General features: G+C 41.6%; 1 protein-coding gene across 1 annotated transcript in view; it reads left to right on the forward strand.

Annotated features, from left to right (window-relative positions):
- LOC121605023 (voltage-dependent R-type calcium channel subunit alpha-1E) overlaps window positions 1–24,008 on the forward strand; it is a 92,880-nt gene that overhangs the window by 48,305 nt on the left and 20,567 nt on the right. Inside the window, exons 5-20 of the mRNA XM_041934744.1 lie at window positions 6,974–7,077; window positions 7,852–8,010; window positions 9,345–9,535; window positions 12,595–12,698; window positions 14,113–14,228; window positions 14,482–14,535; window positions 16,126–16,167; window positions 17,426–17,521; window positions 17,749–17,958; window positions 18,077–18,189; window positions 18,409–18,521; window positions 19,370–19,501; window positions 20,489–20,558; window positions 20,781–20,898; window positions 21,288–21,355; window positions 21,547–21,638. Of these exons, the coding sequence (XP_041790678.1) occupies window positions 6,974–7,077; window positions 7,852–8,010; window positions 9,345–9,535; window positions 12,595–12,698; window positions 14,113–14,228; window positions 14,482–14,535; window positions 16,126–16,167; window positions 17,426–17,521; window positions 17,749–17,958; window positions 18,077–18,189; window positions 18,409–18,521; window positions 19,370–19,501; window positions 20,489–20,558; window positions 20,781–20,898; window positions 21,288–21,355; window positions 21,547–21,638 (1,782 nt within the window). The remainder of the gene's footprint in view (window positions 1–6,973; window positions 7,078–7,851; window positions 8,011–9,344; window positions 9,536–12,594; window positions 12,699–14,112; window positions 14,229–14,481; window positions 14,536–16,125; window positions 16,168–17,425; window positions 17,522–17,748; window positions 17,959–18,076; window positions 18,190–18,408; window positions 18,522–19,369; window positions 19,502–20,488; window positions 20,559–20,780; window positions 20,899–21,287; window positions 21,356–21,546; window positions 21,639–24,008) is intronic.

A 24,008-nucleotide genomic window follows, 5' to 3' on the forward strand; every position in this document is an offset into this window, starting at 1 on the left:
CTTCATAATGGCTGCTTTTACTTTTGATACTAAAACATATTTTGTTTGAAGGAGTTTTACTTGTAATTGATTATTCTAACATAACTGATTTTTTATTAAGGATCTAGATACTTCTTCCATCCCCGCCTGCTGACATAAGAAGTCCTCCTCTCCAAACCAAAGACAGAGTTGAATTTGAATCCTTTCTTTTATGCTCTGCTTAAATATTTATTGTGTGTTTTACATTTTTCTAAGACTGTGTAAATCAGCAGTGTTCTTGCCCTGCCTGTAATAGGATTTATTGATATAAATATACTGTCTGGAGGCAGTTTGGTTATGACATGATGCAACATTGTGATTTTCAATTTTATCTGGTTTTGTATGCTGTATGTGAACTTTTGTGACCTAGAACGCGTTGATATGCCAACACTCATCTCTGCACTGTACTAAATTAACATTTCTCAGTCTTTCACCCTCTGTCTTTATCTCTCTCTCCCTCTCTCCCTCTCCCTCTCTCTTCCAACAGATGGCTAATAAATCATTTACCCAAATCAATTACTCATTCTGGCCAGAGAGCAAACATTTAGCTAACTGACACATAAACCAATATGCATGCTGATACTCAACTGGTAACTGATTCATGTAAAGCCAGGTCAGTGTTTCAGGCTGTTGATGTAAGGAGCAGTAACATTTGATCTTGCATAACATGAATGTCTTGAGCGTGAATGTAGGGGTTTCAGTATGTTCTCAGTGTTTCAGAGAAAAAGAGAGAGAGTAAAAAGGATGAGGGGGGAGGTAAAAATGAGAGAACACACTGTGGGAGGCAGAGAGGCTTATATTAACTAAACCATCCAGAGCAGCACTGTAGGAGTTGCTCCACACAATTCCTTATTCTGTCAAGACAATCTGCTGCGCGCACACACCACCCACTGCACTGTGGGCCACCAGAGCAGTTATATTAATTCATCGTCCTGCAGAATCACACGTCTTCATAAGGTGGGAATGTATGTTTTGTGTTTTTTTTTTCTAAATATCCTGGCTGTTCCTTCCCTGTTATAGGTCAGATTGAAGTGTGCAGGAGTGTAGGTGCAAAACTTTCTTTCCTCGCTGTGTGGCAAGAGCAGTTTCTTGCTCCTTCTGCTGAAACAAACTTTAATGCTCTAAACTGAACATTTGAAATAAATCAACACAGTGTTTTATTTCAGGAAAAAAAAACTCCAAATCTACAGTCATAGTATCGTACTACTGCTGATATTATCAGTCAGAAATGATTGTGGCCCCGAGGCTAAAATGCTCTTTAATGCAGCAGCTGAGCCACTGCTGGTTATTCTGGCAGATTCTCCGGCACATTCTGGGTGTGGAAAGGGAAGCGATTCATAATCAGAAAATAAGTGAATACAGCCATGAGGAGATGTCAGCAACAGCACGAACAGTAAAGCAATATGGCAACAAATCACTGCGCAACAAAAGGTTGAAATAAAAACAACAGCGTAAAAGCTCTCAACAGGATGGAAAGGTGATGCCTGAAGACAGAGCAGGAAAAACTGCAAAATCCAGTTTCCAGTCATTTTGCTAGTGTGTTTTACAAATTTATTCTATCATATTATTATACCAGAATGCCCCTAAAAATCAATACAAGGGGGGCAAATATGCCCTGCGCGTTGAAGTATCTACATGTTTTTTCACACACTGCCATAAAGACTTTGTCCACACTGAACAAGACCGATTTTTCTGTTTGTATCCATCCTGGCTTTACCATTTCATGGTGCGTGTTTCCACTTAGTGTTTATTGCTGCTGGAGCCTGATGCAATGTACTGCAAGTCACGCTGCCGGATTGTACACACTGAAACATTAATGACGATATACTGTATGATATATTGCTCTTTGTTGAGTGGAAAGCCTCCCAGAAGTCAACTTTCCAAGAACTAACTTCACAGCAGATATATTGACACATTATTGCAGGGAAAGCACAGGTGCAATTGATAATATTAAAAATGACTGCTTTCTTTTCTATATGAGCCAGTTCTGGAGCCCTAAAATTGAGATGCTTGAATGGCCAGTGTGTAGGATTTAGGGGGCTCTATTGGTAGAAATGGAAATATAATATCCATAGTTATGTTTCCATTTGTCTATAATAATCTGAAAATAAGCATTGTTGTGTTTTCATTAGCTTAGAATGAGCAGGAGAGACATGTCCTCCCCGACAGAGTTCACCATGTTACACCGCAATACAGAGGGCCTTTCACATTTTTAGCAGCCACCATAGTGAGGGGTGAGGCGAGGGGTATTCAGTCAATCTACTACCTGCTAAATCCTACACACTGGACCCGCACACCCACATTGATGTTTTCAGAAGTGAAAACACCTGTGTGGGTGGACCACAGTGTTCATGTAATCAGTAACACCTGTGATTTACAAGTTGTGATCAATTAAAACACAGTGCCAACGGTTTATAGGGTTTCATTCAGCTCATTCAGTGAATGTGCTAAATCCCCGTCTGATATCTTCTTCATATTATACGCTTTAGTCCATATCATGTGCACGTATGTATATCAGTACTTCAGTCATTTACAAACAAGTGGTTCTCATACTTTTTTAAGCTTGTGAACGCCTCAAATGAACTACCGCTCTGACCAACCACAAACATTTTCAAGCATTTTCACAGCTTTAAGCAGTTCAGGGAAAGAGCTGTTTTTCTCTTTCAAGGTTGTTTGATTTGATTCTGTCCTTTTCATTACCAGAAGTGTCTGAGAGGCTGAAAGTATGTGTTGTTTCACAAGATAAAAGTGAAGATTAGAGAACAATAAAAAAAAAAAACATGGACATTTCTACTGAGACAACATCTTGTGATACAACAAACCTCATGAGCTGAGAAGCAGTAGTGTAAATGATACATGCTGTGCAATTGATGTTATTATTATTATTATATAGTCAGGTGCACTCACGTCATATTAGTTAGCTGCTTGACAGTGACATGGAGCATAAGTCACAACGTTATCAGTATCACGGCATGACGGTTGTCAAGACGGATTTGTCACGCAGCAGAGAGCTGTCAGTTCTGCAGGGTATGTCATTGTTTCTCACTTATCATGGCTGACAACTCTGACCAGGGCATCAGCTCAGTTCACCACAGTGTGTTTCTCACGTGACGCCTGCAGACACATGCAGGGTGAACGAAGATGTTTTACTGCGTGGCAGCTGCCGGTGATTTAAAGTGACTTTATTAACTTGTTAGACACACCGGGCACCTGTCAGATGTGTGTCTCTGGGATCAGTTAAAGATCCCCTCCAGACATAATAGAAAATACTGTACTTTGAATGATAATGTGTGTCTGATCTGGTATGTATTTTCTTTAATTAACTTTCTAAACTCCTTACATTGACATCTACTCCTTCGAGCTCATTTAAAATCCCCAAATCTATGAATATATAATTATTTTTCCAAAGATGTCTCCTACTTAACTGAAAAACTCATTATCAATGTATCCACACTGAAGGCTTCAAGTTTCACTTCACACTTCACTGTAAGTTCAATATCGGACTAGAACTGGCCTCCAAAGTACTTGTGATGCCACAAATCATGCTCGTAGGCCCACCTCTTCAAATTGGAAAAACATTCCACTTTTTATCATATGAATGTGAAAACGGCCTTCTAGTCTCAAAGTCTGCACATACTGTCCATCATTCTGGACAGAAAAGCTCATTCAGCTGTCGCAAGATGAAGAAAAATACATTTTTGAATTGAGGGAAAGAGGAAGAGACCACCAATCCAACCCCCAAGACCCCCTCACTCACATAAGACCCCACTGTAACACAATGTTTTCTTGTTGTTGGGAAAAACAGAAAAACAGAGAAACTAGGAGAGATGTGGGAGAGGGTTATAAAATCCAATTTCTGTTGAATTTCAGGGTTGTTTCTGATACGTATTTAAATTAAGACGCTCTTAGAAATGATTAGATTAACAAGCGCCTCTGGTGCACCGATGGAAAGCTTCAGCTAATGATGTTTTAAAAACCCAAACACCGACAGAGGGAACAGTCTTTTGCTAATTTAATTTTGTAGTCTGTAGACATCGTGACCACTGATGTTCTTTGTGAATAAACTGGTGTTTAATATCGCATGAGTGATTCTATTTGAATAATAAAACAGGCCTAACCGAGTACAAACAGTAAACAGATAAATGAATAGTCCTAGATGAGGGAGAAGGGAAGCTGCAGGGAGGAAGTGAACTGTCTGCCAAATTTTACATTTGCGCCAAATAAGCCATGTGTTGTGCTTCCTTTGGCTGATTTACATCTGCCAGTTTTTGTGGCCAACCTTCACCTTCCCCATCTCTGTCACGTGTGCCAATCTCCAGACGACAGTAGTGAGCTGCATAGCTGTCATTACGATGATTGCAAAGCACTGCTAATGGAGGGAAGTGCAGTGTCTTCACATAAGTTCATAAAATATTCTAATTTTTATCCAGACTGCGTAGGCAAACATTTTTCTTTGATAGAGAATGTCCAGTTGCTGACAATATCAGCCTACCAGAGGCTTGTTTAACCAAGAGGTCAATAAAGACTAACCCCCTGGAGGTAACAAGTAAACACTTGTATTTATTTTTGTGTATGTGAAGTACCAACAGTAAGAGGAGAGCGTAGAGAGGCTGGCCTCTTAAATTGGTGATTTGCAATCAGACCAGAGCAGGTACACATGAAGAGAAGGGACAGAGCAAGCTGGCAACGGTAGTGCTGTTTATTAGTCTTTTTGTTTCATTCAAGTTTTCTATTTTATTTTTTTAAATATAAAATTTAATGGTTTAAACAATCCAGTTTACTGTAATGTGAATTCATCTTCAGCACCATGGACAGCTTTAACAGCTGTGCACATGTATTTGTACTTCGGGAAAGTTCATGCATAATTTGCACATCATACATACATGTATCAGTGTCTTCTTCAAGGCAAAAATAAGTGACACACAGATTGACACTTGATATTTTTCTCAAGAAGGCACCCCCATGTAGGGAATATCTGAGCATCTGTGCATCCAATCAAAACAATGTATTTCTGATCTGTATTTGCAAGCTTCAGCAGTAGCTTCCACGGTTTTGTTAGCGTGACGGTGAGTCTGACCTCCAGACAGCAGCCCAAGACACAGACACAAGAAAGCCACAGACTTGGAACTAGCAGCAAACATTGTCTTTCTTTGCTGCAATGTCTCTTTCTTATCTGCAGTATCTTGTCTTTGCATCACAGCTTAAACAAGCAAACAAACAAAACTGAAAAATCAGCAAAAAGGAAATGACTTGGGTTGTGTTAAGAGCGTCCCTCTCTTCTCAAACACTCCACAGACGGCCATCGTTGTGAAAACGGGGCCCAGGACATCCACTGAATAACAGTGGGCTAGATGAGGAAGCCATTTTTAGCCCCTCTATCCCCCTGTCTCCATAACAACTAAAGAGCAGCCAGGAGTGGCTAATGGTCTGAAGAAAGATTGAAAGATGGAGGAAGTGGGGGATGAAATGACAGAGGTGTCAGGAGGTGAACGGGAGAGTGATTGGAGTAAAAGGAGGGAAGGAGGAAAGAAGAAGCAGGAAGAAATAGTGTTGGGACTCGGGTGAAAAAGGGTGAAAATCCAGTGGGGGATAAGTAGAGGTGTGAAACTCGTGAGAATAATTCTGTTTCTATATTTGTGTGGACGATGGTGAGCTATTTTAATGTTTCTCTCCTTCTCGCTCTCCTCTGTCTCTCTCTCTTTCTTCTTTTAATTAAATCACGCTGTATCTCCTAACACTATAGCTGGGACTAATTTTCTCTCTCTACTGAATGTAATTGGGTCTGTGTTACTGTTTCTCAGTAATGATCAAGTATGCCATCATCTTAAAGCGAACTACTGCACATAAAGATGATTATTTTGCATTGTACTGCACATAAATCACATGTTTACAAAGCTGCAATCCTTTTGCGTAATTCACCTATCAATTACCTTCTTTTACATGTTGTGGCCTTCATCTTTGTCTTGTCTCATGATCAAAAGAGAAGAGCAGTGTGCACTTTCATAAAGTACTGTAAGCTTAAGTTCTGGAGTTGGGAAAATCTTATGATTCTCTGACCTCAGACTCTTGAAATAAAATCCAAAAACATTTCCTCAACTCCCCTTTTGCTATTCTGCTGTTGTTTTTACCTCACTTCTCCATCCATCTCTGTCTTTCACTCGGTAGGCATCCCGGTGAATGGGGAGTAAATGTGTGTTCAGGTCAGTGGAAAATGGAAAATAGAGGAGTCAGAGGTGCGAGTATAATTGGGAAGGAGGTTGAGAAGGAAGAGGGACATGAGAGGAGAGAGGTTTATGGATGAAGAGCAAGATATGAGGGTAAAGAGAAGCGGGAGGAAAGGTAGGCAGGAGGGCAGGCTAATGAGGAAGTGAGGGGGGAGAGCACCAGGCACTGATTTTGTTTTTCTCATCAGTCTGAGCACTAAAGGCCACAGAGGTGTATTAAGCAGACAGGGGGAGTGGAGGAGACAGCAAAAATGGAAGTCGTGAAGGACTCTGGCTTTGTGTAGCAGATAAGAGGTCGATGAGATTGCGCAGCGTGTGTCCACATGTGTTTGTCTGTGAGCTTCATGTCTCTCCAGCTCAAGGGTGTCCTGCCTTCCCCTGATGGAGCTGCTTCCTTTGTTCTCCTCTAAATAGCAGTTGTCACAGCCGTCCTCCCACACACAGGGAAACAGCCAAAAGCCCCCAAAAGCATCCCTGTTGTTTTCTCTCTTTTCTCTGCCTTTCTGGAGACCCTCGCGTCCTCACACTCCATATCTAAGCACTGCAGCCATCCTCCAACACTGTGTGTGATGGCCTTAGTGTGTTTATGTGTGTGAGTACCCTTTCTGACACAGCTTATAAAGCGTGGAAATTGTTGCGTTTGTGTGCATCAGCAAGACAGCGACAGTCCTGCTCTGTGTCTTCTGTTTGTGTGGGGTTGCATATGCACATTTGTTTGTCTACCTCTGCAGGATCCTGGCTGCGGCAGGGGCACACATGAACATCTCAGTGGACCTGAGGACCCTCAGGGCTGTGCGAGTGCTCCGACCCCTCAAACTGGTTTCAGGCATCCCCAGTTAGTACCATTTGTGGTTACATCAGTATGTTTTTATTGCAGCAGTGACTGTAGATTTCGCTTTCATTTACATATTTGTGTACACAGGGCACTTATGCTAAAAAGAGCAAAAGGGTCAAGTCAAGCAAACCAAAAGAAACTTATTGGCCACATAGCCAGTGGTATCTAGCTGTGAAGATAGTTTTGGTGGTATTTGGCCAAGTTTTGAGAAATATCTTCCCTAGATACGCTGAGTGAAAATATGTTTTTATTGTACAGTAATTTAGTACATTCACAACTGTCATTAGAAGAGTATAAATAAAGGTTGAATTGATTAACTGTAGTGATGTCCTACGTTAGATTCCTGGCAAATACTAGCATAAAGTAGTGTATTATATTAACCCCAGACATAGAGCTGCAATAAATCATGATTTCCATTATTGATTCATCTGCCAATAATTTTTTTGCAATTAATCAGCTAATCATTTGGTTTGTATAATGTCAGGAAAAAGTTAGATACTCCCTTCACAATTTCTGAAATCTCAAGCTGGTGTCATCAGATTGCTTGTTTTATCTGACCAACGGTCAACAATCCAAAGATATTCAATTTGCTATCATGGAAGAATAAGACGAAGCAAATAGCCACATGTGAGAAGCTGGAACCAGTGACTTAGCTGGAATGATTATTTCAGTTCTACCTGAGAAAAATTTCAATTATTGAAAAGTGAGGTTGAAACATTTCATGACATGCATTTTCATTTGAACTCTGTTGGTCACTGTGTGCTCTGCATCCAGGTCTGCAGATAGTACTGAAGTCCATCATGAAGGCGATGGTTCCCCTGCTGCAGATTGGCCTGCTGCTCTTTTTTGCAATCCTCATGTTCGCCATCATCGGCCTGGAGTTCTACAGCGGCAAACTGCACAACACCTGCGAACCACAGCCTGGAATACTAGGTACAGACACACTCACGCCATGTGTCTCTATAGCAGGCTGCATAGTACATGCTGTATATACACAGTGATGCTTATATATGCAGATGTATACCTGTACAGGAAGTGTACAAAAGGAACATCTAACTTTAAAACTCATACAGCTCTATTGGTTTGACTACAATAGATCAGGCTAGCTGTACAGACCCAAAACTGAGCATAGTTTTAGAGCAGTTGTCAGTACTGGTTGACATATAATTACAATTTAAAAAGCTTCCTGTCCCCACATGGTACATAACCACACACATACAGATATTTTCATCCAGTGTTTCACACAGACAAGAAGTCATAGATATGTAAATATAGAAGTGTGCGATTTAATAAGTAGCTGGTGAGTCCATTATCCAGTTATGCATACTAAGTCAGTGTTCCAGTTCAAATATACACACACAGTGCACGTGCATTGATTCGTAATACTCCGTCCTTACTGGTAGCCAATAGTAACATCCTGTGATTACTGTTATTCAGATATTTTATTCATCTTAAGCCAAGATCTAATTTGAATTGCATTGCAAAACAGGAAATTGTCTCAACACCTCTGCCACACACTGATGGCATGGATGAAACAAGAGAGAGCAATTTGTAGAAATGGTTGTGAATAATTCATGAATGTGAACAGATAAAAGGCTCATTCAGAACTATTTTTGAAACTGCGTCACAAGAGCACGAAAGCAAAGAGTCGGGACTGAGCTTGTTCTGTTGCTGTTGTTCGTGTGTGTGTATCTAATGCATGTGTGTGGCTGTTTTATCATGAAGGTAGCTCTTTAGGTAGTAGCTCCATTGTCACTATCACAAATGCATACACATGTACACACAATGACATGCCAGGCTGCACCTGGAGACTTGATCAAACCAAACTGGCTGTGTTGTCTGGTATAATTAAAACCAACAATTCAGGGCGCTACAATGCCTCATTGTACATTCACAGCTGTCATTAACCTCCGAGCTGTTCCCGTCACGCTGAAGCTGAATGGACAGTTAGATAACACAGACAAACTGAAGTGAGTATTTTCTGCCACTGAATGGTCACGTTACAGCTCAGACAGGCACTCTGTGATACGGTATTGTTGCTCACTGGGTATTGATTGGTTTAAACTTTATATGTTGGAGCTAAAAGGCCAGTAGACATGATAATGAAAGCTTTATACTCTAAGTTGTTAGATGCATGATAGCTTTCAAATTCCATTGTTTGCATACAGTAGTAACCGTTTGACTTTTGCGACCTTGGGTCTGACATAAGACACATAGCATATTTCTCTTTTCTCACTCCTTTCTCTCTATCTCACCTTTCTGTTCAGAAAATGAGAAAGTGGACTCCTCTGAGTTGGAGTTCCCGTGTGGCGTGCGTCAGTGTCCAGCCAACTACACCTGCAGCGATACTTGGATCGGCCCGAATGACGGCATCACTCAGTTTGACAACATCCTGTTTGCTGTTCTCACTGTCTTCCAGTGCATCACCATGGAGGGATGGACCACTGTACTCTACAATGTAAGACAGCACACACACACGCACACATGTGACACTTCTAATATTTTTCTGGATTGCTGCAAATTATTGAGGTGTAGCAGTTTTTGTCACAATTTTGACTCCATTAAGCCTAATGAACAGAAGCGGCTTTGGTTCCTGCACACTGATGGTTGTTGAGTGGAGGTCTGCAACCCCTCCGTCTCACTCATGGATGGAGAAAATGTGGAGGGGGGTTACAGGGTTGTGATTTTAGTGTTAATGCTGCAGAGTGCTGTGTTGGTTCCTGGTTGGCTCTCAGCTTGTCATTTTTATTCCATCCTGCTGCACCTTGCTGCAAGACCTGAATAGAGATTAGATTCCACTCTGACTTACTAGTTAAGAAACATGGCATGCCTCAGAATCTCTTAGAAATGTAATCTAGTGTTAACAACTGTCTGTAAACCTCTTCTGTGGACTATGAACAGCAGATGACTGTCTCCTTGAACCATGTCTCAGAAAAATATTGTATTTATTTATTCATTTCATCTTTATTTAATCAGGCAGTCGTATTTAGATGAAGATCTCTTTTCCAAGAGAGACCTGAGAACATTCACAAGAACACAATCAGGCATCAAACAGAGACAACACAATAAAAAAGAAATGAATAAAAACAAGAATCATAAAGAACATCAGACAATACAGCTTTAAAATCTCCAAGGGCAACGTAGGACTCTAGTTGGGGGTAGTTTGCAGTTTGTTCAATTTAAAAGGTGCATTGTAGCTGAAACCAGATATGCCAACATTAGTAAGTACATAAGGGATGTCTGTGGTCAAGTAATTAACTGGATTGTGTGCTATAGTGAGTAGATTTAAGTAAGAGAAGAGATGTGAGATAGTTTGAAAGCGTGAACGGAAGAGCTTTATAGATGAATAACATGACACGACTATTTCTTCTTGACTGTAAGGAAGTCCATCCAATAATATCTATTTTTTTAATCCTTCCATGTTCATGATAGATAGATATATTAGATAAGATATATTGGATCATCTCTATATATTGTGACCTAGGATGTGCAGTTTTGTTATCCCTGACATCATCAAGTCCTCCTGGTCCACATCACAGAGTGGTGTTTGTTGAAGGACGGATTGACACAAATCAAGGAACCCAAAGTTTTTATGCTCAAGGAACTTGTGAACTAAAAGCCCTTAAGAGACATTTCTTCCTCCATCTGCCAAACTTTGAGGGGAAATGTTTTGAAATCCTCTAAAGTTATGCAAAAGAAAACAACAAACCATTGTATCATGTTATATCTCATAGAGACTTGTGTTCAAATAATGAGTGTTGAAACCAGAAACAGTGTTATTTTCTGCTGTAGACTAGCTGTCAACCAGGGCTGAGATCCTGCTCTGTGCTTCATGAGCATCCATGTCAGACTGAAAGGAGCAGGCAGGCAGACACACACAGGAAGTATGTCGACAGAAAGGCGAGCGGTGGCAGGCAGTGGCACCATTTGCTGATTTGATATATGTGTTGCCTGCATGACCAGCCAGCAAATCATGTCCAGTTGTATTCTCACTCTGCGTGCAGCCAAATTAGAAGATCCTGTTCAGATAGAAACCACAAAATGTTGCCTGTGTAGAATAAAAACATTAGAGTTGTATAATGTAAAAAAATTGCAGTCACAGTATGCATGGATATATTATTTCATTTTAAGCAGAAAGGACAGTCATTAAATTTTGTAAACCTTTGTGCATTTTACGGCAATTGTAATTTTTGTCAAAATAAATAAATAGCAGGAAACTATGTATGGTATGGTATGGTATTGTCTCAGATAAGACGGAAATGTTTCCAAAAGCTTTCGCAGCCAGGCATTGTTGAGTGCTTCAGGGTCAATTTTTGGTCCAAGGTGCTCTACAGACGTTTTGGCAAAATTTAATCAAGAGAAGGTTTAACAGGATAAGAAAAACAGTAGGAACTCTCCTTCAGGGCCAAAAACAGAAACTGAATTTATCAAATACACCATATGCATGACATTTTTTTGTTGTGACATTCAATAGTTACAAGACAACAAGAAACCTTTTTGTCTGTCACGGTTGTAAAAAACGAAAGTTATCCTTCAAGTGTTTTTTTTAATGACAGAGACAGAGACATTGGGAGAGGGCTTAATGTCACTTACTATCAATGGGAAACATGAGCCTGTGACGATGCTAACGCCAGGACAGGCAGGGATGGATGAGCGGCAGACACTTTGTTGTGAGTTCCTGTGATCCACAGCCCTCAGTTGCTCCCTGTTCTTGTTCTTGAAGTTAGGGTTGAAAAGCTCAGTTTGCACACATGCATCATGGAGAAGGACAACTATTTGTCTCAAATGATATCCAAAACATGTCATGTGGGTCATTTTCAAATGATTCTTGTAAGTGCTGCTTCTAATTTTTTTGTGTGTGCGTGTTTTTCTTTTGCCCCACATTATCTGAGCAAAGCAACAGCCATGAGCATATAGTCACGCCCACGAACTGCTGTGCCAGGGTGTAGTTTGCAGTCAGCTGCCTGCTCTTTCAGTTTCTATTGAAATGGATGAAGGCAGATGATTTGCCCGACTGATTGTATTATGTCGTCTAAAGTGATGCTGAATGAGCTTTACTGATGAACAGTAGGGAAGGAGGACAGAGAGGGACGACATGCTGCTGACTGCTGACCGAGCAGACTCACTGTAATGATGTTTACTGTGTAATCAACATTGAATACACCTGAGAGGTACTCATGCACAGTCACTGTACTGAAGAATCGCAGTATGCATGATTATATCACACATAAATAGACATTAAACAACTTTCTCAGCTCCATGTGCTGTAAAGTAAAGTAGAGATGCAACACTAGTTTCTATATTGGCTTCATACAGTATACAGAATACCTCCACTCTCCTCCACACTCTTTGTGTGAGGCCAGAGCCGATCAATACACATGATGTCTGTTCGATGCCCCGCCTGGACTCCGACTGGAACCTTCAGCAGCCACCCAAACACCTACACTTGTGTATTTCTGTCTTGTGCTCCAGCCCGACTTGATTTTGCTGAATTTAGACTTTATTTTGATGTTTCAGACCGACGATGCCTTGGGCCCAAACTGGAACTGGCTCTACTTCATCCCTCTCATCATCATCGGCTCCTTCTTTGTCCTGAACCTGGTGCTGGGAGTCCTCTCCGGGTAGGTTCACATTTCAGTCCAAGTTCAGCCTTTTGTGATGAAGATTTATGGGTTTTTTTTGTGATGCTTGACATGGTGACTTCATTGTCCTTTATCAACCGGTTTTGAAATAATACAAATTTCTGTGGAGGTTAGGTGTCTGATGGCCTGACAGACTGGAACTATCCCAGTTAAGGGGCCACCTATTTGCAGTATTTTTCCTGCTGCAGAATTTTGCTATGTAACACCAGTTGCTGACACACTGGTGTTACATGTCCTTAGTGGCTTAGTGGCCCTTGCCATCTTATGTTGGTATAAATCATGCCATCATGTCCACAGGTAAACGGGTCGATTGGTAAGAGGTGATAGTATAATGATTGGGTATGAAAGGAGCATCCAGGAAAGGCTCAGTCGATCACAAGCAAGGATGAAGTGAGGTTCACCACTTTGTGAGCACATGTGACTGTATAAAGGATGTTACTACATGGACTCAGGAAGACTTTGTGAAACTGTTGTCTGTAAATGATTGCATCCTGTTTTTATTTTCGTTTTATTCAGCGTCCCAACTTCTTTAGAAACAGGGTTGTATTACTGTAGCAGCCTGTCAAACACTCTGCAAAATGGTGTGTTTATGAGTTTGATGGATGTGTATTGAGGCTCACAGTGGTCTGTAGGAGTCAGAAATTAGTATTAAAAGCTTAAATCTATTTGCTGACTGTTTAATGACAGTTAATTGGTGACATGCTTGAAATGTTTGATTGCAGGACTTGATGAGGACTTCTGACCCTCGTGCTGTTATCTTGTCATGGTAGAGAGACATGAAAGCTATACTGGTGGGAGTTTTAGCTCCAAGCAGGTTCAGTTAAGCCAGATTGGTGTCAGGTCTCTCTGAGGTTAGGGGGTTGTAAAAAATTTCTGTTACTGATACTGCTGCCAAGCTCATTGTGGTGCTAAGGTTTTCAGATTCTTCCAAGGCTACTCCTACAGTATGGGCCACATCCTTTAAAGCAGACAGTCTACAACCATACAGTCAGCTGTTTTCTTTTGTCCTGTTGATTTAGGATCTGGCAGGCTCAGCCGAAGGACAGACGACACTGTGCAGCTAGATTTTTTCACTTTGAATGGCTGGGAAACAAGCTACTGTCAAACCAAACCGTGCTGTTTCAGTACATGGTGTCAAAGTCTATACAAGTTAATTAGTTTTACACAAAGGTTAATGAGGGATCCATTGTCATTATCTCCACAGTGAGAGAGAAGAGACCCCTTTGCCTTGCTGTCTCGCGCTCCTCTCGTCTCCTCTTGCGGTTGAATGAACAATGAGAAGAGCTTAGTTCAAGACAGCTTTTTCCCCGGTGATTGTCTTCCAGAGGGACTATAACTCCCTGCGCCCTCAAAGAGTAAATGAATGATTCTGTGGTTTGGTTTGGTTCTGCAGGGAGTTTGCCAAGGAGAGGGAGAGGGTGGAAAACCGCAGGGCCTTCATGAAGCTGAGACGCCAACAGCAGATCGAGAGAGAGCTCAACGGCTACCGGGCCTGGATCGACAGAGCAGGTGGCCTAAGTCTCAGTCGCTGCTCAGGGAGACCACGGATTTGGCCCTTAATGAAAAAAAGGATCGATATTTCACTTTAAGCTTTAAGACTAATCCTGTCACTTGTGGAACATATGACTATCTGATGTTTTCTTTCAGCTGTTTGTTACACCACAACTGAGATATAAATATGGTTACAAAAGATGCTAGTATAGCTCTTTCCACATGAACCATAATCTGCCGCTCATTTCTGATTGTGGTTCTGGCTTTCCAGAGGAAGTGATGCTTGCAGAGGAGAATAAGAATGCAGGACCTTCTGCCCTCGATGGTAAGTCAGCAGAGATTTTTGCTTTTCCTCGTTTCATTGTGCACATTGTCTTTCTGCTATCTTCCCACTGCTTTACATTCTGCCTCTCTTCGACCAAATCAGTTTAGTGCTGGCATGTAGACTTGATACAAATGTGCTTTATAAAGGCTGTTCAGGCACATGCTAGCAAAGTCTGTTTAATGTACTGTCTGTGATTTTAGATTGGCATACTCTTGTTTAAGATATTTTAGATATTGGAATTAAAAGTCTTTCCCATGAAGATGAAGTACATTGTGGTCTGGTTGATCTTTTTCAGCCATGCTAACATGACGGTAATGTCAATTAGCCGGCCAGTCCACCACTTTTTCCAAAGTGAAACATCTTAACAACAATTGGATTGATTGCTATGAAGTTTTGTTCGAACATTCCTGGTTGCTAGAGGATGAATCCCTCAGACTTTAATGATCCCCTGACTTTTCATCTGACTTTCACCAGCAGGTCAGAGTTTTTACTTATCCTGTTAAATAGCTCAACTTCTATAAGATGGATTGGCACAAAATGTTGTACAGACATTCTGAGTTCCCAGACAATGAACCCTAATGACTTTGGTGATCCTGGTGGTCCTCTTGTGCCACCATGAGGTTCACATTAGTAGTTTTGAGCAAAATGTGCTGACAAATATTGGATGCTTTGAAATTTGGTTTGATGAATAATAACTATGACGATCTCCTGACTTTTCATCTAACGCCACCATCAGGTCAAAATCTTTATGCGTTATTATTATTATTATTATTATTATTATTATTATTATTATTATTAAAATCTTTATGTGTCCTTTATCAGCAAACTAATGAGCCTCAGCTGTACTTTGTCTTTAGAACTAATTAGCAAATGTTAGCATGCCAACATGCTAGACTAAGATGGCAAATGTGGCAAACATCAGTATGTTAGCATCATTATTGTAATCGTTAGCAGCTGTTATCAGCATTTGGATCAAAGCATCTAAAAGCATAGCTATGTTAAGACAGTCCCCTGACTTTTCATCTAGCGCCATCATCACGTCAATATTATAATTTGTCAAATACTTAAAACAAAACAAGCCTCAGCTGATTGGTGCTTATTACAAAATGCTAACATGCTAAACGAAGATGATGAACAGGGTAAACAATATGTAGGCATCTGTCACAGTGAAATATGCCAAAAGTAGGATGCTGTGATCTTCTGAAATCTTACCACTGCCCTTGTGAGCATGTTAGCCTGCTGATGTTAGCATTTAGCTCAAAGCACCATTGTGCCTAGAACGTCACAGAGCCACTAGTGAGTGAAAATGAATGAAAAAAAAATTAAAAGAACTGAAAGTTGACCTCAATTACAGAAAAAGTCAATAAAACAGTATGTCTTTTCGGGATATGTTGTACTGCCGAGATTTAGTTGCTGCTGTGGCGCACCTGCACAAATCACTGTCTTAATGTCATGTAGGGAGAATTAGCATTGATAGCGCCAAACCTGCCATGAGACACAGTGCCACACAGACAAGTGCCTGTTCTGACCATTGACATTTCCTCGTTGCTAAACCAGCAGGGCTTTTATTAAATGTTGATTGATTGGCAGCTCTCAGGAGGCTCCCAGAGTGGAGTACAGGTGGTGCCTATGGTGAGAACCGTCCTCTGTTCTGCTCTCTCCTTCACCAACTTCACCACCCATTTGCGCCCCCCCAGACACACACACAACACTCAAAGTCACACCTATGAACACTTGAACATAGAAAAGGAGAGCAAATCCCTCCTCAAATATGTTTCTTATTTGGCATGTTTCTGTTACTTGAAGTACAAAGACACTGTGACAAGGTAAAAGTAACTTGAATGATGCACATCTGGAGAAAAACCAGATAGTGACTCCAGCTGTTATGATGGAAATAAATGCAGAAGCTCTGATGGCTTTGATTAAAAAGAAAGGTGGTGCACTGCGGTTGCCCCAGCAACCATTGGTCTGAAAAGACAGCAACATGTGCTTGTACATGTGTGTGTGTGCGTGTGTTGACAGGACTCAGTGTTCCTGCCTTTAGCAAACACTTCTGTGTGTGTGTGTGTGTGTGTGTGTGTGAGTGAGAGAGAGAGAGAGAGAGAGAAACGGCAGTAATTTTTTTTTGTGTAACTGTGTTTTTGTGTGTATGTGTGTTTGATTAGTGGCTTATTAAAAAAACTCCCCAAGCAAATATTGACTGCGAGTAGATTCAGAAATCACAAAGGTAGCAGGAAGGTGAGAGTGCAGGCAGGATAAGATGAAAGGAAATCATAAACACCTCAGTAAGCGAAAAGGTCAAAACATACTCATCACACTCACTTCAGCATGTGTGCACTGCACGGCGTCTCCCCTGACACTGTATGGCAGCACTCGAACGCAGCACAGAAATGCATGGACCGTCAAGTCGCCTCGGAGCATGGCTTGCCCTGACGGAGATCATAAAATAGCAGCAGAAGGTTTGCGTTCGGTTGTTTGGATCATTACACTAACATTAAATGATCATTTTTATCTCATTCAACCGCAGCATTAATGAGCTCGACTTTCCCTCTCAGCTAAAGCTTCACAGACATTAGCTTGTCGTGCAGATGATCCTCACTGTGGTTTCTTCTCATCACTTTCATTATCATTAGCTTTTCATTTCATTATTCGTTTCCACACTCGCCTAAATCTACTTATGAGTGTCTGGCAGATGTATAGGTTTTCATGCACAAAGCAATTTTTTGGGCCAAAAAGTCAAAAATCTATTCACCAATTCAGCATGTTGTTGTGTTGCCCAAAAGTCAGCTCTGTGTCACTGTCCTCACTGCGCGTTCCCTCTAATCCACAGAATGTATTTGTTATATCGTTTGTTCTGGGGCTTCTTGTGTTTAATGTGCTCTCTCTGCAGTGTTAAAGAGAGCCACTACCATCAAGAGGAGAGGGATGGATGTGGTGCATCGAGGGCAACCAGGGGAGGAACAATATGGTGACATCTCATCTGTGGGTGAGTGGGAGTCTGGACAGGCTCATAAATATGTGCACATAAAGTGAAAGGCTTACTCCAGTAGACCACACTGTTCTGCCACAGCTTTTAGAAATGGATATTTGATACTGTCGTAAACATCACACTGTTGGGAGTTTGAGATTCAGGCATCATGCCATACAGGCACTGCTAGCTCGACCACAGTTTCTCTCTACCTTTCCCTCTCTCTCTCTCGCTAATCCCCCAAGGCATCCCCATGGCCAGAGCAAGCATCAGGAGTGCCAAGCGAGGTCCAACAGCGTATTTTCGCCGCAAGGAGCGCCTCCTGCGCATCTCCATCCGCCGCGTGGTGAAGACACACACATTCTACTGGACAGTGCTGGGCCTGGTGGCTCTCAACACGCTGTGTGTGGCCATTGTTCACCACAACCAGCCCCAGTGGCTGTCCAACTTCCTCTGTGAGTCGGTTCGGTTGCACCTTGAAACATGAGCTGCTCTTGAAGTTGTTGCTTTATTATAATGTTTTAACGGTCTGTGGAAGTTTCAAAATTGAAATGCCTGTTTTTGTTGTTCCAGACTATGCAGAGTTCCTGTTCCTCGCTCTGTTCCTGACTGAGATGTTTCTGAAGATGTACAGCTTGGGACCGCGTCTCTACTTCCACTCTTCCTTCAACTGCTTCGACTGCAGTGTCAGTGCTCCGTCTCCCTCTCTACATATTTGTTTCTCCCAAAATCCGACTGCTTGTGCCCTTCAAATATGCAGCATCAGCGCTCTCATCCTCCATATCTGTCTGTGTTGCATCATTCTTGCCTTTCTCTCTGCTCCCTGTCACTCTATCATAGATGTGAGTGCAAAACACAGTTCCCGTGTGTTTTACTTGTTCCTTATATAATATATATCTCTGCAGGTAATCGTTGGCAGCATCTTTGAAGTGCTGTGGGGTTTCTTCAGGCCTGGCACTTCCTTTGGCATCAGTGTCCTGCGTGCTCTCCGTCTGCTGAGGATCTTCAAGATCACCAAGTTAGTGCGGCCGCCTTCCTCACTATTTGCCATCTGTTGAGATGTTTAATATTATTTACTAGGAACATTTCACTGCTGACTGAAATCGGGCAGCAGGTTAAGTTTGTCATGTTGTTTTGATACTCAGTTTTCAATATTTTATAGTTTAATATAAGATAATGTGCTGTGTGGGTATTCTTTTTTTTATTTTGTTCTTTAAATATATTCTTTTTTCGTATATATTTCTGAAGCAAACAAGCCAGTGCATCAAATACTAACTTCTTCTAGCCCCAAACAAGGCAAAAATACAAAAAACTAAACCACAGAATAGACTGACAGAAGACTACTCAGCTGATTTAGCATTTCACTCCTAAAACACTGTCAGACTCACAAAGGGATCAAAAGCGTTGCAGCAAAACGAGAGATGTTATCTTTTTTCCATGCATCCTACCTTCTTGTCTAAAACAATGAAAAACAACTCAGATGCGGACAGTTCGGTCTGAGATTCACATGTGTTATCCCCATTATCGGCTAATGTACCCTCAAGCTGCTAGCCTCAAGCAGAGGGGAGGAGCGGGCTACAAAGATCTTTTTAACTCCACACCTGCAGATTTGCTTCTTTTTCAAACTTGTAGTCTTCTGCTCCACACTGCCTCGAGTGAAATCACTTCATTTTTTTGGTTTCACGCAGCTCCCTCTGGAGCCACAAAAGGCTTCATGCAACTTATTTTCACATGTAAACAGACTTTGATGTGTGAGATCAGTGGAGGTCCCCTTTGAGTCATCTGAAAGAAAAAATAAAAAGTTAAGAATGACATTTTCTACATTTTTATATTCTTTTGCACTAATATGATGTTTTGACTGTCAAGGTATTGGGCGTCTCTGAGAAACCTGGTCGTTTCTTTGATGAACTCCATGAAGTCCATCATCTCCCTCATCTTCCTCCTCTTCCTCTTCATTGTTGTCTTTGCGCTCCTTGGCATGCAGCTCTTCGGCGGCAGGTAACTTTAAGTAATCAGCATTGGTCCTCTGAGTGAAACACGAACGCTTATAGTTCGGTGCATCCCTCATATGAGTCCATAAAGAAATTAAGTAAAGCGAGGAACCGCTCAGGCAGAAAGCCAAAAATCTGACATAGACTGTTTTCCTCTCTCTCGGCTGGGCGCACACATCCTGTGATTCCAGTGCAGACACATTAGCAAACATAGAAACAAGGCTAAAATAGACTTCATGGTTCAGGTGATTCCTCTTTATTGAATACACGCAGTTGAGGGGATAATAGATTGTCCTATTGCCTGTTCACAGCTGCTTTGATTCTGTTATGGAGAGAGACTGTGTGAGCCCGATCGCCTTTGACACACACACACACAGACACACACACACACACACATACACAGATATTGTTGCTTGGTTTTCCCCCCGAGTCGAAGGCTGTTTCCCACAAGCTGTCACTTAAATAAAGGCTTGCAGAAGGGGACAAGCAGGACCTGGTGTATGAACTGGCCTCCAGAATACAGAACATCAGAGGCGACTATTTCAACTTTCCTTTATGAAATATTTACAAACTTGCTGTTACTATATTTTTGAATGTACATTGTTTTCTTTTGTATGCAGCTACTTTTGGAGGTACAGTTTATTTTTGAGGACTTCTCATTATATTAAAGTGCCACTCTATTGCAGTAATGTAAGAAAGCTATTATAATGTTAGTAGTTAAAGTAGAAATGAGTTGTGGAGAAATGATAGATTAACACTATTTCTATATGTGTGTGTCTGTATGTTTATGTGCACATACTCTGCATACATCAGTGCCCCACTTGGGCTACACAGACAAAAAGTCTGCACATGCCACTGCAAAGCACATGGAGAAACAGCCGCCACCAGCTGGTTGAAGAGGAGGAGAATTGATTTCTTTCTGACAGAGAAAATAAAACAAAATAATAACTTGGCCCAGCTCTCCTTTTCAAGGTGTGTCATGTCTTTCTCACAGGTTCATCTTTGAAGACTACACTCCGACAAACTTTGACACCTTCCCTGCAGCCATCATGACCGTCTTTCAGGTCTGGAAATAAAGCTGACAATTTATTTCTTCCTCTTTCACGCATATTGTGATAGCGAATATCATTGTACAGGTAGTATCATTTTGAGTGACCTGAGCAAACGTGGAATTTATAGTCAAGCTCAACAGTGATGCTCAGGATGGTTTTGTGGATAATATCGTGTGTGTGTTTGTGTGTGTGTGTGTGTGTGTGTGTGTGTCTTTGTTGGTGTTTGTGCCTCAGATCCTGACTGGAGAGGACTGGAACGAGGTGATGTACAACGGTATTCGCTCTCAAGGAGGAGTGAAGTCTGGCATGTGGTCCTCTATCTACTTTATAGTGCTCACACTGTTTGGAAACTGCATCCTTCACACCTCTTTTTGTAATAATTTTTAATTATATTCAGTATTATCAATCATTTTTTGGTTTCACTTTGCAGTTTTCACTCATTTCAAAATAGGATTCTTGAAGCTAGTGTCTGTTTCTTGATAAGAAACTCCAACACAAACAAAACAGAACCTCTATTTACCATCAAACACCGAATGGCTAACATGCTAACAAAAACCAACATGTTTATCCCATTGTAGTTTCATTGCAGGACACCTGTTGAATGTAATCCAAATGTCCTCAGTGGATTCTGCAGTTGTAGTATGACTCTGTCTCTTACCAAGGAGTCAGTGTTGCGTCGGTCAGTATCTTCAGGGTTGCCTTGTTGCACTTTGACCATGTCCTTAACTCAGCTGTGACCAGACACGCTGCTGAATGTCTTCTTGGCCATCGCTGTGGATAATCTTGCCAATGCACAAGAACTTACCAAGGTAGTAAAAAAGTGAATGACAGTAAAGACATAGTTGAAATCTGCTTCTCTGCTTTTATCCTTGTTTTAATAGCGTCTCCACTCTGCCCTGTCCAGTTCTGCTGTGCTCTCCTCATCACTTTGATTCTGTTTAATCATTCAAACATGTTACAGTTGTTCAGCTGCCTTTTGCTCTTTTCCTCTTTTGATCAGGATGAAGAGGAAGCAGAGGCAGCGTTCAACCAGAAGCACGCGCTCCAGAAGGCGAAGGAGGTCGGACCATTGTCCTCCTTCATGTCCTCAGAGTAAGTGCCCCGCTCTCTCTGCCTGACCTCCTCTCCTCCCTCTGTCTCTCTCTTCCTCTCCCTCCCTCCCCTCCTTCCTTCCTCCCGGGATTGTCTATATAGCACTAACTAACAGTGCCAACGCTTAGAATGAGTTGCCATAGCCTCCGGCAAATGGCGAGTCAACTATGTGGTGCAGTAGATTTGGCTTACCAATGAAACTACAGCATGCAGTCATAGATGGAGGTCAAGAGACATCAATACAGAGCCTCAAGTTATGCACTTCAATGTTATTTTGTTCCTGTTGAGATCATCAGTATTTGGGGCTGTCCCTCTAGCGATTTATTGTTACGTCTTTACTGAAAGGTCTAGCCTCTGCCTGCTCCCAACACTGTAATTTGCTGCCAAATTGATGTCTAATGTATGTCAACATGGTTACTGGTTCCACTCCGGTGGGAGGTGCTTATATTGTTGTCATGGAGACAGGGTTACTTAGTGTCCGGATTAACATGGTGTGTCCATTATAGTAACATACTTTCCTACTCAGCAAAGTGGATGTTGTTGCGTGGAAAGAGTGAACAGAAGTCAAATAAAGTGTGTGCAGGCTTTGATCTTCTCACGTGTGTAAAATCTGATTCATAAAGTAATGTGACCTTGTTTTCCCAATGCTCAGGATTCCGGCTTGTAGCATAGCTTGTCTTTTTTTCTCAGGGATTGATTGCACAGTGCCTTGTCGTAGGTGGTGGAAGTGCATGTGCATGCACAAGAGTGAGGACCTTTGGCCCTGTGTGCACGCTGTGTATTGAGAAACAAGCAGTTTGTTGCATGGGCATGTGGAAGATTTTACAAGATAACCTTTTGTTAACATGGCAATCTGTACCTTCTTGCTTCCTGTCTTTCTTCCTCTCTGTCTTTGCCATCTCTTGAAACTGTAACTTTCTTGCTCAATGGAAATGAAATTATAAGACAGTAGAAAGTAAACTAGAGATGTGCATTAGTTTCAGTTTAGCCAGCTGAGGGTCAGGCTCTTGTCAGAGCCCATAGAGAAAACTGGAATACCATGGGGTCGTCTGGGCCGGCATCTGTATTCAGCGAGGACACTCTGAACTTTAAGGGTTTCTGGTCTTATCTCCGATGTCAGCTATGAAGCCCCGGCGGTACCTGCCCCCGCTGACCTTGAAGAAACTTGCATGACAGCATTTGCTCAATAAAAAAATGAGAAGCAGCATGTTGGAGGCTGATGATATAAACGCATGCATTTGGTCAGCATGATCAAAGGAAGAAAAACAGAAATTACACACACACACACACACACACACACACACACACACACTCACTCACTGAGAAAGCTTTTCACGTACAGTATAACAAGTGATACTGAGACTTTTGATAGTGTTTTTAGTGTGTGTACGGTTTTTCTTCCATTGCACAGTCTTTAATCCTTCCCCGGATTGCTCTTGAGTATTCTGAATATTTTAAGCCTAATATTTTGAAACTCAGCACTTGAATTTAGCTCTACTAGCATGTCCTAAAAGAATGCTAATGTGTGAGTGCTCTGAGGTGGCGGTGGTGTTCAGAGCTGCATCCCAGTGTGGTGGTTTTGTTCAACGGGTATCTAAATATGTACTCTTTCCCTGTGTTTTTGCTGATGGAGCCCATCTCTGTGTTTTCTACCTGTACCCATACTGTAGCTCAGACTGTCTAACATCTCAGCCTTACCTATGATGTCTTCTTATCAGTGTTGCGCTTACTGTTGATGTTTATGAATGTTGTTTAATTGTTTCTAATACTGCTACCATCTTGTTCGTCAATGTGCCGCTTGGCTCCAATGGAGACACACACCAAAGCATCGAGAGTCCAGTCAGTTTTTGGCCTGCAGATTTCTCCTTCGTTCATCACAAACATTTAAAGAGGGGATGTGCTTGGTGGAAATATTCTGTTCTGCAAGCAGAGTACATGATGTAGCAATTAGATGTGAAATGAATTATTAATCTGTTCGCGTAGTCTTCTAAAAAGAGTAGTTTCACCCTTAAGCAATGTTTAACAAATTCAGAACAGCTGGTAAATGGCTTTAACAGGCTATGTATAGATGTTTTGACCACTTTGGTCTTTGTGTGAAAGGCCAGTTTATCTTCCTCATCATTTGCTGTGTGTCTCTTGGCCTGTTTTGTCTCTGCTCACAAAAGCACTAATGTCTTGTTTTCAACCAATCGCTCATTGATAACACGGACCACACAAGAGTCCACGCTCCAGTAAGTAACACTGTCTGTTCAGCTCTATGAATTTCTCACTAATGCCTGTCTGATTTTCTTCAATGGGCAGATGTCCCAGACTCCATCTTGTATAGTATTCTGTTCATGCTCTGTCCTGTTCCTCCAAACTCTCCAACCT

This window comes from Chelmon rostratus, chromosome 4 (genome assembly GCF_017976325.1).
Source record: "Chelmon rostratus isolate fCheRos1 chromosome 4, fCheRos1.pri, whole genome shotgun sequence".
NCBI lineage: Eukaryota > Metazoa > Chordata > Actinopteri > Chaetodontiformes > Chaetodontidae > Chelmon > Chelmon rostratus.